At 45.0% G+C, this 18055-nt stretch overlaps 1 protein-coding gene across 1 annotated transcript in view; it reads left to right on the plus strand.

Annotated features, from left to right (window-relative positions):
- Positions 1-18055, plus strand: part of spire2 (spire-type actin nucleation factor 2) — a 245752-nt gene that overhangs the window by 61778 nt on the left and 165919 nt on the right. The window contains exon 3 of the mRNA XM_034175653.1: positions 2648-3028. Coding sequence (XP_034031544.1) covers positions 2648-3028 — 381 coding nt within the window. The remainder of the gene's footprint in view (positions 1-2647; positions 3029-18055) is intronic.

The raw sequence follows: 18055 nt of genomic DNA on the forward strand, positions 1-18055 counted from the left end.
AAACATAAACGGAGTAAAGCAACCAAGAAAAAGAGCGGACTACTTGCACAACAACACTACGACATCTCACTACTCCCTTAATCTGTAATACAAACCCAGATATTGAAATCACAGGATGACACTTTTATCACAGAAAAATGAATAGATCCTGTTGTTTGGCCTTCTTTGGTCAATAAGCATAACATCTTGTTGTGTGCTCTGAGTTACTGAAGCTGATTCATCTGTTCTGCCAGACACTCATGGCGTGCTGATGGCTTATTGAGTCAGTAGACGGGCATCACATCAGGACCTGGTGTTGTCCTAGTCTTCAGGCTTGATACTCACTGTGGTAGTGACAGGTTCTTACTCAGTTTGATTGCTGTGGTCTGTTCTCAGGTCTGCCATCTATTGGCTGTTGGCCTGTAGTGATGACAACTTCCAGTACTGCTCCATCTCAACTCTACAGCTGAGAGCACAAGCCGTGTCAAAAATTACAATATCACGAAAAAGTTCAATATGTCTATCTTGTTTTGTAAAGCTGAAATTGGACCATCTTCGGGCTTCATTTGTCCCACTGAGGTCATCCCAGTATTGCCTACACTCAACCTCTTTATCCATTTATGGGTTGACTTGAAGTTGAGCTTGAAAGCTTCTCGTCAGAAAACCTATGGGTGGAAAAAGAAGTCCATGTACAGTGGTCCCTAAGCGAACTCCGTGAAGTTGTCAGCGCTATTTTTTGCAATTATTATAGATGATTTAAGGCTGTAAAACCTGTCACTACACACTTAATACACTTTTCTCAAACAGGCATTAACATTTTCTGTAAACACTCTCTTTTTTTCTTCTGGGCGAGAAGATTACGAGGGCTGTCAATAAAGTATAGGTCCTTTTTATTTTTTTCAAAAACTATATGGATTTCATTCATATGTTTTTACGTCAGACATGCTTGAACCCTCGTGTGCATGCGTGAGTTTTTCCACGCCTGTCGGTGACGTCATTCGCCTGTGAGCAGTCCTTGTGGGAGGAGTCGTCCAACCCCACGTCGGAATTCCTTTGTCTGAGAAGTTGCTGAGAGACTGGCGCTTTGTTTGATCAAAATTTTTTCTAAACCTGTAAGGCACATCGAAATGGACACGGTTCGAAAAATTAAGCTGGTTTTCAGTGAAAATTTTAAAGGCTGATGAGAGATTTTGAGGTGATACTGTCTCACTGCCATTGTGAGAGAACAGAGAAGTTTCACAAGAAGTTGATTTCAGCATTTTATCCGGATATTCCACTGTTAAAGGAGATTTTTTTAACGAAAGACGTGCGGACGGGTCCACGCGTCGGGACTCAGCCGGCGCGGTGCGGCGGCACAGGAAAAACACCTCTGTGTTGATAACCATTTGTAAAATCAGGCGGCTTTTGATGGCTTTCAGTGGAGTGAGTATATGAGAAATTGTTTAACAGCTGGACATGTTCCAACTTGTCCTTAAGGCTTCCAACAGAGGTGTTTTTCCTGTGGCGGAACGTCGCGGCGGCTGCGAGCCGACGCTGCAATCCGCTCGCACATCTTTCATTAAAAAAAATCTCCTTTAACAGTGGAATATCCGGATAAAATGCTGAAACCGACTTCTTCTGAAACTTCTCTGTTCTCTCACGACGTCCTGGATCAATAGAGCCTGAAATGTGGAGGTTTTCAGCTTGAAACAGGCTGACGACGGCGCCTGGGACCGCTGCACGACGTCTCGCTCCGTGGGAAGTCCTTAAAGCGACAGTATCGCCTCAAAATCTCTCATCAGCCTTTAAAATTTTCACGGAAAACCAGCTGAATTTTTCGAACCGCGTCCACTTCGATGTGTCTCACAGGTTTAGAAAAAATTTTGATCAAACAAAGCGCCAGTCTCTCAGCAACTTCTCAGACAAAGGAATTCTGACGAGGGGCTGGACGACTCCTCCCACAAGGAGTGCTCACAGGCGAATGACGTCACCGACAGGCGTGGAAAAACTCACGCATGCGCACGAGGGTTCAAGCATGTCTGACGTAAAAACATATGAATGAAATCCATATAGTTTTTGAAAAAAATAAAAAAAGACCTATACTTTATTGACAGACCTCGTATAAACAGACACACGCAGAACTCTCCCTTCACTCACTGCCTCCAGAGGTATGGATGCAGGACCCGCAAATAAATCCAAGTCCTCTCTGTGGCCACAGAGCTCTGCGGCTGCGGTCAACATCCGCATCAAAACAGTGAGCGTAGTCTCTGGAACTGTTGCCATATTTGGCGCATCTCCGCACAGCAGACAGGAGGGCAGTGTGAGTGGCCTACAGCTGCATTTACCGAGCCCGCAGACTCAGTAAGCACATCAGAGGCAGCAAGAGCAATCGCGGTGATGCCGACCGGTGCCGCGACAGGCCCGCCTGATAAGGACGCAGAACACAATGCGCTGTTAAAAAAAAAAAAAAAAAAAAGCATGCAAAATTGCACTAAAAAAATCCACGAAACTGCGAGGCCATGAAAGGTGAACCGCGTTATAGCGAGGGACCACTGTATGGCTTGTAGAACTAGTCGCCATTATGTCTGCTTTCGTATTCTCACTTAATTGGATTTTCCAAGTAAGTGTCTAAAACATTTGCTCAACACTGTATGTATCCTTCATTTGATGTTTGGATCTGTCCTTCCAGCTTGTCCAGTCACTGGGCGTGGCCATCTACCGGGCACTGGACTGGGGTCTGGATGACAGTGAGGAGCGGGAGCTCAGCCCACAGCTGGAGCACCTCATTGAGCGCATGACTGCAGATGACCAGGGCCTGGAGGACAGGAGTAGTGCTGGTGGTTGCATGAATGACGAGGGTTACAGCGGGCAGGAGGACGAGGAGGAGGAAGTGGAGCAAGGAGGAGACACAAGGCCAGTGTCGACCATTCGCCAGGTGATGGCGCTATGTGCTTCTCGCTTGGCCAACCCAAGCTTGGCTCCAGAGCATTATCAAGCCGTGTGCAGAGCTCAGTTTCTGGAGACGCTGGAGCTGCAGACCTTCCTTATAAAGATCAGAGATGCAAAGGAGGTAAGTTGGACTTATGTGCTGATGATGTTATGAATGCATACTTCAGCGGACAATCAAAAGTCTTGATAATGGCTCAAAGACTTGCCTTTTTCCACATTTTTCATGGCCACAAATGCCAAAAATGCAAAAATACATCTTCCAGGCCAAGCATGTTAACGAAAATACTCCATCGACAAAAATTCTGTTGCTGCTTGTTTGTCACGAAAAAAGAAGAAGAAAATAGTATCTCCTGTTGCCACAACGGCCGCTTGCTGCTGCTGTTCCACTCTTGTTCCAAAGTTAATTTCTGGTCTGAACAAATAGTTTACATCATCTGACCACACTCCATTTAATATATATATAATATAATATAATATTGTTGTTGTTGTTGGCAGTTTCCTCGCTTGCGAGGATAGTGGGAAGGCTTTTTTTTTTTTTTTTTTTTTTTTTTTTAGTTTATTTTCTACAAGCCCTCTGCTGGCTGAAAAGTCCAATGCAGGATGCACAAGACCTGTTACACTTGGGGCAAATGAACACTTGAGTAGGCTGGGCTTGTGCTGCTGCCCGCTCTTTCTGTCTTTGACACTTCTGGCATGAGGCCTCACTTCTTTCTGCCTCAAACTTCAGGCTGGCGGATTTGATGCTGGAACGCCAGCTGAGTCTATCTCTAGCTAGATGCTGCCATGACTGATGCTGAATGCCTGCAAAGGAGAGCTGTTTCTTCAGCTGGTCCTTATAGCGCTTTTTGGGGGCCCCTTGGTTTCGTCTCCCTTCCTTGAGCTCGCCAAAGAGAATTAATTTCAACATGCGTATATCATCCATCCTGGCTACGTGACCTGCCCAACGAAGCTGTTGTTTGAGTATAATAGACTCCATGCTGGGCAATTTGGCTCTGGTAAGGATGTCCTCATTTGAGACGTAGTCCTGCCATTTGATCCCGAAGATGTTTCGGAGACAACGCTGATGAAAGCGTTCCAAGTAATCTGATCTGCTGGCGATACAGAACCCAGGTTTCAGCTCCATACAGGAGGGTAGGGACCACAATGGCTCTGTAGACCTGCACTTTTGTGGAAAGGCGCAGTGCATGATTCTGCCAGACTTTCTTAGAGAGACAACCAAAAGAACTGCTGGCCTTGGCAAGGCGACTGTCTAGGTCCTTGTCAACAGATGCGTCGTTTGAGATAACACTACCTAGATACGTGAAGTGCTCTACTGCATTCAGGCTGGTACCCTCGATGTTGATTTGGGGTGGGGTATATGCTGTATGGGGGACCGGTTGATATAGCACTTCTGTCTTTCTCAGGCTGATGGTGAGGCCGAAGGCTCTTGCTGCTTCAGCAAAACAGTTGACCATGTGCTGCAAGGCTTGCTCCGTATGGGCGACGAGGGCGCAGTCATCTGCAAAGAGCAGCTCCATGATTAGCTGTTCTGTGACCTTAGTGTGGGACAGAAGGCGCCGCAAGTTAAACAGACTTCCGTCGGTTCTGAAGCGGATATAGATGCCGTCTGTCAAGTCTTCTTTGGACTCACGAGGCATCATGCTGAAGAAGATGGAGAACAGAGTGGGCGCGAGGATGCAACCTTGTTTGACGCCATTTGAGATGGGGAAGCTGCCGGACAGAGTCCCGTTGTACTTCATGCATGAAGGCCAGATAATATAATATATATAATATAATATATATAATATAATATTTTGGACATATGACACTTGGGTCATTCCATGTCAATTCAACAAGGGCCTCACACACTTTGTCTCAGATTTTATTCAAATTTTAATCAAATATTCCTGGATTATTCAGAACAACAAATCTGAAGTTTGAGGCCTGTAGGCCAAGTAGTTTCTGAAATATGGCCAATTTAGTGTGCATGGGGTCGGCCGTTTTTTAGGCAAAAATTATGGCCGTCATTTCTGGAGCCATGTTCAAGGTAGAATATCTCAGCAAATAATGGACTTAGAGGCCTGAAATTTTCTGTGGCAGTTGTCATGGACACCCAGACTTGGACTATAGTCAAACAACAGACATTGACACTAAACTGTGAAGTTTATGTAGGCTCAACCTATGGAAAATATTACATTGACTATTGCGAGCATCCATGTTTGAGACACTGAAGCATACCATTACACTCAAAGAAGCCTTTCCATTTCTTGGCTCCTTAATTCCAGCTATAATTGCTATGAAATAGTAACCATGGAAACCTTGGGGAATCCCCCTGGCAGATCTATGTGCAAGCATTCTGGGGTGTGCCATGAATCATATGAATGCAGTGTGTGCACACAATTAAAATGAAATTGTCATTTCAGCACTAGAAATACATTCGCAAGTGCACAAATTAGCCAAAATTGGATGCTTAAATTTAAGTTTTATTTACTGCCCACACGAGCTTTTCTTCTAATAAAATTCGACCACAAAATGTTTTTTTCAGATTTCAGAGGTTTCTCCCACATTAAGTGTTTACCACAGATATGCCAAATTTACATATTTCATAGCCAGTATAGCTGACATTAAGGAGCCAAGAAATGGAAAGGCCTCTTTGTTGTTCTGAATAGTCTGGGAATATTTGATTAAAATTTAAAGAAAATCTGCGACAAAGTGCATGAGGCCCCTCAAATATTCGTTGAATTGACATGGAATGACCCATGTTTCTCTGTTTTTCGTGCGCACACGTGCATGCACATATGTGCTCGTGTGTGCATGCACACACAAAACAAATCCACTGCGCTGTCTGGAGGCTGTTGGCAGGAAGTTTGAAGGAAAAGCTGGACTAATTTCTGATGTGATTTTTTTTTTGTTGTTGTTTGTTTTTACTGCACTGAGGATGTACAGTCTTTTTTTTGGAAGTACACACGCCGACCCGGTTACGTGTGTGAGACAACGATTTGATTGAGCCAACTGATGCTCAGTCAATGTTCAATTGCAAGGAATTTAAGGATTCCATCATCTACAGTCCATAATATAATCAGAAAATTCAGAGAATCTGGAGAACTTTCTACACGCAAGTGACAAGACCGAAAACCAGCATTGAATGCCCGTGACCTTTGATCCCTCAGGCGACACTGCATTAAAAACTGACATCATTGTGTAAAGGATCTCACCGCGTGGGCTCAGGAACACTTCAGAAAACCACTGTTAGTTAACACAGTTCGTCACTACATCTACAAGTGCAAGTTAAACCTCTACCATGCAACACGAAAGCCATACAACAACATCCAGAAATGCTGCCGCCTTCTCTGGGTCCGAGCTCATTTGAAATGGACAGACGCAAAGTGGAAAAGTGTGCTGTGGTCTGATGAGTCCACATTTCAAATTGTTTTTGGAAATCATGGACGTTGTGTCCTCTGGACAAAAGAGGAAAAAGACCATCCAGATTGTTACCAGCACAAAGTTCAAAAACCAGCATCTGTGATGGTATGGGGGTGTGGTAGTGCCCATGGCATGGGCAACTTTCACATCTGTGATGGCACCATCAATGCTGAAAGGTACATCCAGGTTTTGGAGCAACATATGCTGCCATCCAAGCAACGTCTTTTTCAGGGATGTCCCTGCTTATTTCAGCAAGACAATGCCAAGCCACATTCTGCACGTGTTACAGCAGTGTGGCTTCATAGTAAAAGAGTGCGGGTACTAGACTGGCCTGTCTGCAGTCCAGACCTGTCGCCCATTGAAAATGTGTGGTGCATTATGAAGCGCAAAATACGACAACGGAGACCCCGGACTGTTGAACAACTGAAGTTGTACAACAAGCAAGAATAGGAAAGAATGCCATGTTGTGTGTTGGGGGGTGTGGCTGGATGTTTTGGTGTTCTTTTCTTTTCTTTGCTCTCCAGGTGGCATGAGGGCTGATTTGTCTGTGAAGAAGGTGCTGGCTGAAGAGTCTTCACCCTCATCAACATCATGGAAAGCACCTGTGATCGGTGCTCACGTGCAACCTGGACAACTTGCAGCTGAAGCAGATAATTGGATGGCGTTCTGCATTTAAGTCATGTGTGATTCAAGCAGGACTGCCGGGAAATCGACCTTGTGACGTTCGTTTGTGAGACGCTGAGGACCGCGCCTGGGTTTGACACATCGAGCCCGTGAAGCAGGGAGGGGTGAGGACACATGCTGTCAGCACACACGAAAGGTAATTAAGTGTTTAGGTACTTGTTGATAGTAACTTGGTGTTTTGTTACACAGTATACTGGAATTGTAAAGAGAATTGCGCAGTTTGCTTCTCACTGCTGTGGCGTGAAGGATAAGTGATCCTCCACTTGTTGTGAGAAGCTGCTCATTTGCATAAAGTAAAAAAAAGGACACTGACCTGAGTGTGTTGCTGGCAGCGTGTGTTTATTGGAAGATATAGTTGTATCTGTTGACTTACCTCACCGTCTCTTTGCTTCACAGAGAATCAGTTTGTCGTGTCCACCTGGGGGGTGTTTGGCGGTGGTAGGAAGTCCAGGAGCGCCGGCTTTAATCCTTGCGGGCGCTGGAGAGCGAGCCGCGGATCACTCCACCAGAGGGACGTTGTTTTTTATGTTTTTACACTTTTTAACACAGGTGCATAATAAATAGTTTTTGTTTGGAACCGCTTTCTGGTTATTTTTAGCGCTGGGTCCTGTCTGACGCAGGTTCGCTCCTCAATCCGCGTCGACACATAACAGAATTTCCCGGCCATTCCATAATGGACCCAGCGGCAGAGGCGGTTCCTTTTGCCGAAAAGATTCAAGAACACTTGGAGAAAATATGGGAGCAATTACAGCACCTCGCAAATCAAATTAAACAAACAGACGCCCGTGTTACGGAGCTTGCAGCTCAAGCCGTTCCGCTTCCTGCAGCGCCAGCTGCGGCATCATCGATACCAAGGCAGATAACTCCGTCACCCAAAGATTCGGTGTTTGAACCGATCATTTGTCATCCGGAGCCCTATGCGGGAGACGTCGAAGCTTGTGCTTCGTTTCTGATGCAATGTTCTCTGGTTTTTGCTCAGCGACCGGCTTCCTTCTCTTCTGATGGAAGTCGTGTTTCGTATGTGACAAATTTGCTCCGAGGTGACGCCTTAGCTTGGGTCACAGCGTTGTGGAGTAACAACTCGCCATTGTTAGGGTCCTTTAAGGATTTCTCCCGGGAGTTCCGACTGGTTTTTGACCATTCGGTGAAAACGAATACCGTTGCTCAACGGTTGCTGAATCTCAGGCAGGGGAGGCGGAGTGCGGCGGAGTATTCCGTGGACTTCCGGATTTTTTCTGCTCAATCAGGTTGGAATGCCGCAGCATTACGGGGCGTGTTTGTAGACGGGTTAAATGAGTCATTAAAAGACGAGCTGGCGGTCCGTGATGAGCCAAACGATTTAGACGAGCTAATATCGTTGGTGATTCGTCTAGATGATCGGATGAAGGAGCGTGGACGCGAGAGAGGACGCCCATCAGAGCGGTTTTTTTTGTCTCGGGGCTTTCCCCGACACAAAGCTGGGCCGCCTCTTCTTCGCCCCACTGAGGCTCCTCCGACGGGACCTCCGGCTCCTCCTATTGACGAGCCCATGCAGCTCGGACGAGTCGAGATTCCTGTATTGCCCCGACACGTAAGCGTCAAGAGAAATAACGGTGACGTAACTCCAAGTGTTCTTGGACAGGCAAAAGAACCCACATAAAAAAAATAAAAATAAATAAATAAATAAATAAAAAAAAAAATTTTAGCACACGTAAATGTTTTGTTTTCTTTAAACAGGGGTTATACTTGTTTGGGGAGGTAGGGGCGTATCTGGTGGAGTGATAGGCGGTTGGAAGCCCGCCTGGGCTCACTTACCTGTCAATTTTGTATGTGTTTTTAGGTATTTTCTGTTTGGGTTGTTGGGTCGTTTTTGTTTTGTTGTTTTTATTTCTCTACATTCCTAACCCCACCCTCACTTGCCCTTAGACCGCTTGTCTTGTGGGTTGTGGGGTGGTGCAGGTTGGTCACGCTGAGCATTCTCAGAAGACCTCTGCACCTAGGGGGGGGTGTTAGAGGCGTTCTTTTTGGTTTGGTTAAGGCCCGGTTCCACTCCAGCCTCGGTGAGCCGTTGGACAAATCGTCATTGGTGTTGCCGGGGTGTGGTGCAGCGGAGACTTACCTCAGTCGGAGGGGTGGGCCGATCTGTTGCCGTTCGCCATTTTGGTAGTTCCACCCCTCCCGAGAGGCTGGGGTATGGTCGAATTGGGGCACCGGACATATTTCCGGTTCTCTGCTGCGCCTTGGGGTTGGAGCTGGGTTAGTTTTTTTTCTGTTCCCTTCTCCGGCTTGATATTTTGAGCCGTTCGCCAAAATTAAGCCGCCGAAGGCTCTGGGAGGGACCTGGGGTCTTTCGAGGTGCCGGGGAGGGTAACAGGGTTTACAGTCGTTTTATATCCCCCCGGGGTTGTTTTTGGTAGTCCTCCGGGGGTTGATGTTTGATTTTGTTCTGTTTCCTTCCGGGTTCCACCTCCAGGGTTGATGGGACGGTCCTCTGGGGGGGAATTGGCTTGGGGCCAACTGGCCAAGTGTGACCGGGTCTGGGGTTCCGGGGTTGTGGGGAGGGTACCTCCTGGGGTTGATGGTACGGTCCCCTGGGGGGCGCCGTTTTGCTCCATGTATACCTGGGGACCTGTGTGGGATCATGGTTCTGGCTGTTCCTCCTGGAACTGGCGATGAAGGCCTTCTGGGGGGGGTTGGACTCTGCAGGTCATTCTGGGGGGGTTGTTTGTTATTTTTCTTTTATGCATTTCTGTTTGTATTGTGTTTGTGGGGCTGTGTTGGGTTTTGGCATTTGGGAGTTTTTCTTTTCTTCCCGGGGTTTGATGGGACGGTCCCCTGGGGAGGTTTTGGGTGGGTTTTATGTTTTTTTTTCTGTGTGTTGGAGTGTATTGGGGTATGTTTTGGGGCTTTGTTGATTCCAGCCGGCCTTCCAGCTGCGGTGCCTGTCCTGCTGTCTGTGGTGGACCTTGGGAGCGTGGTGCTGTCTACTTCCTGACGTGGACCCTGGAGGGAGGTGCTGTTCTCGGGTCTGGTCTGTTCGGTCGCCGGGAGGCTTCCCGTTGATGGGGGGGTACTGTTGTGTGTTGGGGGGTGTGGCTGGATGTTTTGGTGTTCTTTTCTTTTCTTTGCTCTCCAGGTGGCATGAGGGCTGATTTGTCTGTGAAGAAGGTGCTGGCTGAAGAGTCTTCACCCTCATCAACATCATGGAAAGCACCTGTGATCGGTGCTCACGTGCAACCTGGACGACTTGCAGCTGAAGCAGATAATTGGATGGCGTTCTGCATTTAAGTCATGTGTGATTCAAGCAGAACTGCCGGGAAATCGACCTTGTGACGTTCGTTTGTGAGACGCTGAGGACCGCGCCTGGGTTTGACACATCGAGCCCGTGAAGCAGGGAGGGGTGAGGACACATGCTGTCAGCACACACGAAAGGTAATTAAGTGTTTAGGTACTTGTTGATAGTAACTTGGTGTTTTGTTACACAGTATACTGGAATTGTAAAGAGAATTGCGCAGTTTGCTTCTCACTGCTGTGGCGTGAAGGATAAGTGATCCTCCACTTGTTGTGAGAAGCTGCTCATTTGCATAAAGTAAAAAAAAGGACACTGACCTGAGTGTGTTGCTGGCAGCGTGTGTTTATTGGAAGATATAGTTGTATCTGTTGACTGACCTCACCGTCTCTTTGCTTCACAGAGAATCAGTTTGTCGTGTCCACCTGGGGGGTGTTTGGCGGTGGTAGGAAGTCCAGGAGCGCCGGCTTTAATCCTTGCGGGCGCTGGAGAGCGAGCCGCGGATCACTCCACCAGAGGGACGTTGTTTTTTATGTTTTTACACTTTTTAACACAGGTGCATAATAAATAGTTTTTGTTTGGAACCGCTTTCTGGTTATTTTTAGCGCTGGGTCCTGTCTGACGCAGGTTCGCTCCTCAATCCGCGTCGACACATAACATTCCACCTACAAAGCTTCAACAATTAGTGTCCTCAGTTCCCAAATGCTTATTGAGTGTTGTTAGAAGGAAAGGTGATGTAACACAGTGGTAAACATACCACTGTCCCAGCTTTTTTGAAACGTGTTGCAGGCATCCATTTCAAAATGAGCAAATATTTGCACAAAAACGATAAAGTTTATCAGTTTGAACATTAAACATCTTGTCTTTGTGGTGTATTCAATTGAATATAGGTTGAAGAGGATTTGAAAATCATTGTATTCTGTTTTTATTTACATTTTACACAACATCCCAACTTCATTGTCGCATTGGGGTTGTACATGTCACCCACTGAACTCGAACCCACGCCTTCCAAAAGCTCTGATTGCCAGTCAGAGACTTCCACTGAGGTATCACGGTCCTGTGAAAGTTGCGGGAAACTGCCTGATATGAGGAAGGAGATGGACGTATTTATAATGAAGTAAACCCACACACCATATAAAACACCGCATTTATCAAGTGGGCAATACAAATATGATCCATCTGTTCCTCTAAAAATGACCCATGGTTATAGACATAGTCATGGAGGGGGGCATGTGGCCACACATTTTGTAAGTGCCATGCGAGCGGTGTTAGATGTTCATGCGTCTCAGCTGGAATTTGGCCGACACCTGCCCGAGAGGGTTCGATGGGCTTGCACAGCGCACACTTTGTCATTCCGCTGGTGTGCGCAAATAGTTGTAGCAACAGATGTACGAGGTATTGGAAGCAGCTACAAAATTACACGATTTGCACACTATTCCTGCTTCATGCGCATTTTCTGCACAAATTGACCAAATTTGCACTATGTGTGAAGGGGCCCTTACTGTGGAAAATAGAAAAAATATCTGTAATGTCAGCTTCACATTAGAGTCACACCATGCTCAAATGATCACAGTAAGAAAGTAAGAACTTGTAATCAACGGAATCTCTACTAGTAGAGACTGCAGTCTTTACTAGTAGAGGTACACAAGGGCATCATGAGACACAAGTCCTGGATGGATAAGAAGTACAACAAGATGTCCATAACTGCAGCCCTGGAAACTGCCCAGCAAAGGTTCACAGCTCTGCCTACTTGACTGAAGAGATACACCAGGGAAGCAGAGGCCAAGAAAATTAATTCCCAGTTCTCTACTGATCCATTCAGGGTGTACTCCCAGCTGAAAGGGGAAAACAGTAATACAAGAACAGACCCACCTTAAACTGAGACTGAGCAGTACAGGAAGAACATCTGGGACAATGAGGCATCACAAGACACCAATGCCAAGTGGCTCATGGACCTAAGAGCACATGAGAGCCACCTCCCAGAACAAGAACCAGTTAACATCACAAAGGCAGACGTCCAACAACGCGTCTCAGGGATGAAGAGCTGGACAGAACCAGGTCCTGATATCATCCACACCTACTGGCTGAAAAAGCAAACAGCACTGTGTGTCCCTGGCAGTACAAATGGGTGGGCTACTAACAGCAGGTACTCAGCCAGACTGGCACACAGGATAGGACAATCCTGATCATGAAGGACCCCCACAAACTACCAGCCAATTACCTACCTCTCTACATCATGGAAGCTCCTATCATGCATCATAGCAACCAAGTTGTGTAGACACATGAGTCAACACATAAGCACAGCTTAGAAGGGCATTGGAAGCAATACCAGAGGGTCAAAGCACCAGCTACTGGTTGACCGAGCAGTACACCAGGACTTGAAGATTGGATTGGATTGACTACAGGAAGGCCTATGGATCATTGCCTTACACATGGACATTGGCATCCTTGGCACTATACAGGGCTCACAGTGGACTGATAACCTTCATCAGGAACTCAGTGGGACCGTGGAGGCCAACTCCAAGGTAATCACACAAATCAATCAATCAATCAATCAATTTTTTTATATAGCGCCAAATCACAACAAACAGTTGCCCCAAGGCGCTTTATATTGTAAGGCAAGGCCATACAATAATTATGTAAAACCCCAACGGTCAAAACGACCCCCTGTGAGCAAGCACTTGGCTACAGTGGGAAGGAAAAACTCCCTTTTAACAGGAAGAAACCTCCAGCAGAACCAGGCCCAGGGAGGGGCAGTCCTCTGCTGGGACTGGTTGGGGCTGAGGGAGAGAACCAAGAAAAAGACATGCTGTGGAGGGGAGCAGAGATCGATCACTAATGATTAAATGCAGAGTGGTGCATACAGAGCAAAAAGAGAAAGAAACAGTGCATCATGGGAACCCCCCAGCAGTCTACGTCTATAGCAGCATAACTAAGGGATGGTTCAGGGTCACCTGATCCAGCCCTAACTATAAGCTTTAGCAAAAAGGAAAGTTTTAAGCCTAATCTTAAAAGTAGAGAGGGTGTCTGTCTCCCTGATCTGAATTGGGAGCTGGTTCCACAGGAGAGGAGCCTGAAAGCTGAAGGCTCTGCCTCCCATTCTACTCTTACAAACCCTAGGAACTACAAGTAAGCCTGCAGTCTGAGAGCGAAGCGCTCTATTGGGGTGATATGGTACTACGAGGTCCCTAAGATAAGATGGGACCTGATTATTCAAAACCTTATAAGTAAGAAGAAGAATTTTAAATTCTATTCTAGAATTAACAGGAAGCCAATGAAGAGAGGCCAATATGGGTGAGATATGCTCTCTCCTTCTAGTCCCCGTCAGTACTCTAGCTGCAGCATTTTGAATTAACTGAAGGCTTTTTAGGGAACTTTTAGGACAACCTGATAATAATGAATTACAATAGTCCAGCCTAGAGGAAATAAATGCATGAATTAGTTTTTCAGCATCACTCTGAGACAAGACCTTTCTGATTGTAGAGATATTGCGTAAATGCAAAAAAGCAGTCCTACATATTTGTTTAATATGCGCTTTGAAAGACATATCCTGATCAAAAATGACTCCAAGATTTCTCACAGTATTACTAGAGGTCAGGGTAATGCCATCCAGAGTAAGGATCTGGTTAGACACCATGTTTCTAAGATTTGTGGGGCCAAGTACAATAACTTCAGTTTTATCTGAGTTTAAAAGCAGGAAATTAGAGGTCATCCATGTCTTTATGTCTGTAAGACAATCCTGCAGTTTAGCTAATTGGTGTGTGTCCTCTGGCTTCATGGATAGATAAAGCTGGGTATCATCTGCGTAACAATGAAAATTTAAGCAATACCGTCTAATAATACTGCCTAAGGGAAGCATGTATAAAGTAAATAAAATTGGTCCTAGCACAGAACCTTGTGGAACTCCATAATTAACTTTAGTCTGTGAAGAAGATTCCCCATTTACATGAACAAATTGTAATCTATTAGACAAATATGATTCAAACCACAGCAGCGCAGTGCCTTTAATACCTATGGCATGCTCTAATCTCTGTAATAAAATTTTATGGTCAACAGTATCAAAAGCAGCACTGAGGTCTAACAGAACAAGCACAGAGATGAGTCCACTGTCCGAGGCCATAAGAAGATCATTTGTAACCTTCACTAATGCTGTTTCTGTACTATGATGAATTCTAAAACCTGACTGAAACTCTTCAAATAGACCATTCCTCTGCAGATGATCAGTTAGCTGTTTTACAACTACCCTTTCAAGAATTTTTGAGAGAAAAGGAAGGTTGGAGATTGGCCTATAATTAGCTAAGATAGCTGGGTCAAGTGATGGCTTTTTAAGTAATGGTTTAATTACTGCCACCTTAAAAGCCTGTGGTACATAGCCAACTAACAAAGATAGATTGATCATATTTAAGATCGAAGCATTAAATAATGGTAGGGCTTCCTTGAGCAGCCTGGTAGGAATGGGGTCTAATAAACATGTTGATGGTTTGGATGAAGTAACTAATGAGAATAACTCAGACAGAACAATCGGAGAGAAAGAGTCTAACCAAATACCGGCATCACTGAAAGCAGCCAAAGATAACGATACGTCTTTGGGATGGTTATGAGTAATTTTTTCTCTAATAGTTAAAATTTTGTTAGCAAAGAAAGTCATGAAGTCATTACTAGTTAAAGTTAATGGAATACTCAGCTCAATAGAGCTCTGACTCTTTGTCAGCCTGGCTACAGTGCTGAAAAGAAACCTGGGGTTGTTCTTATTTTCTTCAATTAGTGATGAGTAGAAAGATGTCCTAGCTTTACGGAGGGCTTTTTTATAGAGCAACAGACTCTTTTTCCAGGCTAAGTGAAGATCTTCTAAATTAGTGAGATGCCATTTCCTCTCCAACTTACGGGTTATCTGCTTTAAGCTACGAGTTTGTGAGTTATACCACGGAGTCAGACACTTCTGATTTAAAGCTCTCTTTTTCAGAGGAGCTACAGCATCCAAAGTTGTCTTCAATGAGGATGTAAAACTATTGACGAGATACTCTATCTCCCTTACAGAGTTTAGGTAGCTACTCTGCACTGTGTTGGTATATGGCATTAGAGAACATAAAGAAGGAATCATATCCTTAAACCTAGTTACAGCGCTTTCTGAAAGACTTCTAGTGTAATGAAACTTATTCCCCACTGCTGGGTAGTCCATCAGAGTAAATGTAAATGTTATTAAGAAATGATCAGACAGAAGGGAGTTTTCAGGGAATACTGTTAAGTCTTCTATTTCCATACCATAAGTCAGAACAAGATCTAAGATATGATTAAAGTGGTGGGTGGACTCATTTACTTTTTGAGCAAAGCCAATAGAGTCTAATAATAGATTAAATGCAGTGTTGAGGCTGTCATTCTCAGCATCTGTGTGGATGTTAAAATCGCCCACTATAATTATCTTATCTGAGCTAAGCACTAAGTCAGACAAAAGGTCTGAAAATTCACAGAGAAACTCACAGTAACGACCAGGTGGACGATAGATAATAACAAATAAAACTGGTTTTTGGGACTTCCAATTTGGATGGACAAGACTAAGAGACAAGCTTTCAAATGAATTAAAGCTCTGTCTGGGTTTTGGATTAATTAATAAGCTGGAATGGAAGATTGCTGCTAATCCTCCACCCCGGCCCGTGCTACGAGCATTCTGACAGTTAGTGTGACTCGGGGGTGTTGACTCATTTAAACTAACATATTCATCCTGCTGTAACCAGGTTTCTGTTAGGCAGAATAAATCAATATGTTGATCAATTATTATATCATTTACCAACAGGGACTTAGAAGAGAGAGACCTAATGTTTAATAGACCACATTTAACTGTTTTAGTCTGTGGTGCAGTTGAAGGTGCTATATTATTTTTTCTTTTTGAATTTTTATGCTTAAATAGATTTTTGCTGGTTATTGGTAGTCTGGGAGCAGGCACCGTCTCTACGGGGATGGGGTAATGAGGGGATGGCAGGGGGAGAGAAGCTGCAGAGAGGTGTGTAAGACTACAACTCTGCTTCCTGGTCCCAACCCTGGATAGTCACGGTTTGGAGGATTTAAGAAAATTGGCCAGATTTCTAGAAATGAGAGCTGCTCCATCCAAAGTGGGATGGATGCCGTCTCTCCTAACAAGACCAGGTTTTCCCCAGAAGCTTTGCCAATTATCTATGAAGCCCACCTCATTTTTTGGACACCACTCAGACAGCCAGCAATTCAAGGAGAACATGCGGCTAAACATGTCACTCCCGGTCCGATTGGGGAGGGGCCCAGAGAAAACTACAAATCACCATCAAGTGCGGAAAATACCAAAGTGATGCACTGTCCCCACTGCTGTTCTGCATAGGCCTCAACCCCCTCAGCCTACTCATCACAAAGAGTGGCTACAGATATTGATTCAGGAGTGGAGTAATCATCAGCCACCTGCTATACATGGATGACATCAAGCTGTACGCCAAGAGTGAGCAAGACACTGACTCACTGATCCATCTCACTAGGATCTGCATTGAGAATATTGGGATGTTATTCGGATGCAATAAGTGTGGCCAAATGGTGGCAAAGAGAGGGAAGGTGATCCGGACCGAGGAGGTGGAGTTTCCAGAACGCAGGACATGCAGGACAGGTACAGGTACCTGAGAATCCCACAAGGCAGTAGGAACCATGTTGAACATGCAAGAAGTTCAGCCACATCCAAATACGTCAATGGTAGGAATAAGATCCAAGCTATCAATACACACGCCCTACCAGTCATCAGATACACAGCTGGGATAATAAGTTGGCCACAGGAGAGGATAGGTGCAACTGATGTCCAGACATGAAAACTCCTCACAATGCATGGAGGTTTCCACCCAGAGTCCAGTATCCTGAGGCTCTATGAGCAACAAAGGAGGGAGGGCGAGGATTAGTAAGTGTCAGAGGCACATTCCAGGATGAGACTGGGAGTATCCATGAATACATCAAAAAATGGCCTCCCAAGATCAGCTACTATAAGAATGTCTGAAGCAGCTGAAGACAGACTGTGATAAAGAACAGGAGGAGGAGGTATCATGGATGTCAGGATGTCATATTATGTCTGGTTTTCTGTTTAGTTTTTTCCTGTTTGTTCATGCATTGCCTTTCTGTGTGTTAATTTTCTTTTTCTGGTTTTTCTGGTTGGGTCTAACTGTAGCTCTTGGTAGCTCTTGTAGTCTCTTGGTTCTTGGTGCTGGCTGTCTCTCTCTCCCTCTCTGGCCACGCCCTGTTTTCTGGTACTTTCCATGAACGCATGTTCTTGATTTGCTGATTGTCACCTGGGGTTGTTTAAGCTCACTGGTTGTTTGTTCCATGCCAGATTGATGCACCTTGTGCCTTCTCTCCAGCACTTGATTTTGTGTTCCATAGTCCTGCCTAGGGATGAGTATTGATAAGATTTTATCGATATCGATACCATTATCAATTCCACTTATCGATCCGATTCCTCTTGTGAATTTTCTGTTTGCTAAAAACCTTACAGGTTTTCTATGTTAACAGCATTTTATTGAGTCTTAAAGTAAATAAATGTGAAATTGGTCACTGGATCCTTGATCTCTGGACATAAATAGAAATAAACAGATACAGTGAGGAAAATCAGTATTTGAACACCCTGCGATTTTGCAAGTTCTCCCACTTAGAAATCATGGAAGGGTCTGAAATTTTCATCTTAGGTGCATGTCCACTGTGAGAGACATAATCTAAAAAAAGAAAAATCCAGAAATCACAATGTATGATTTTTTTAATTTATTTGTATGTTACTGCTGCAAATAAGTATTTGATCAC

This window comes from Thalassophryne amazonica, chromosome 8, assembly GCF_902500255.1.
Source record: "Thalassophryne amazonica chromosome 8, fThaAma1.1, whole genome shotgun sequence".
In the NCBI taxonomy this organism is placed as follows: domain Eukaryota; kingdom Metazoa; phylum Chordata; class Actinopteri; order Batrachoidiformes; family Batrachoididae; genus Thalassophryne; species Thalassophryne amazonica.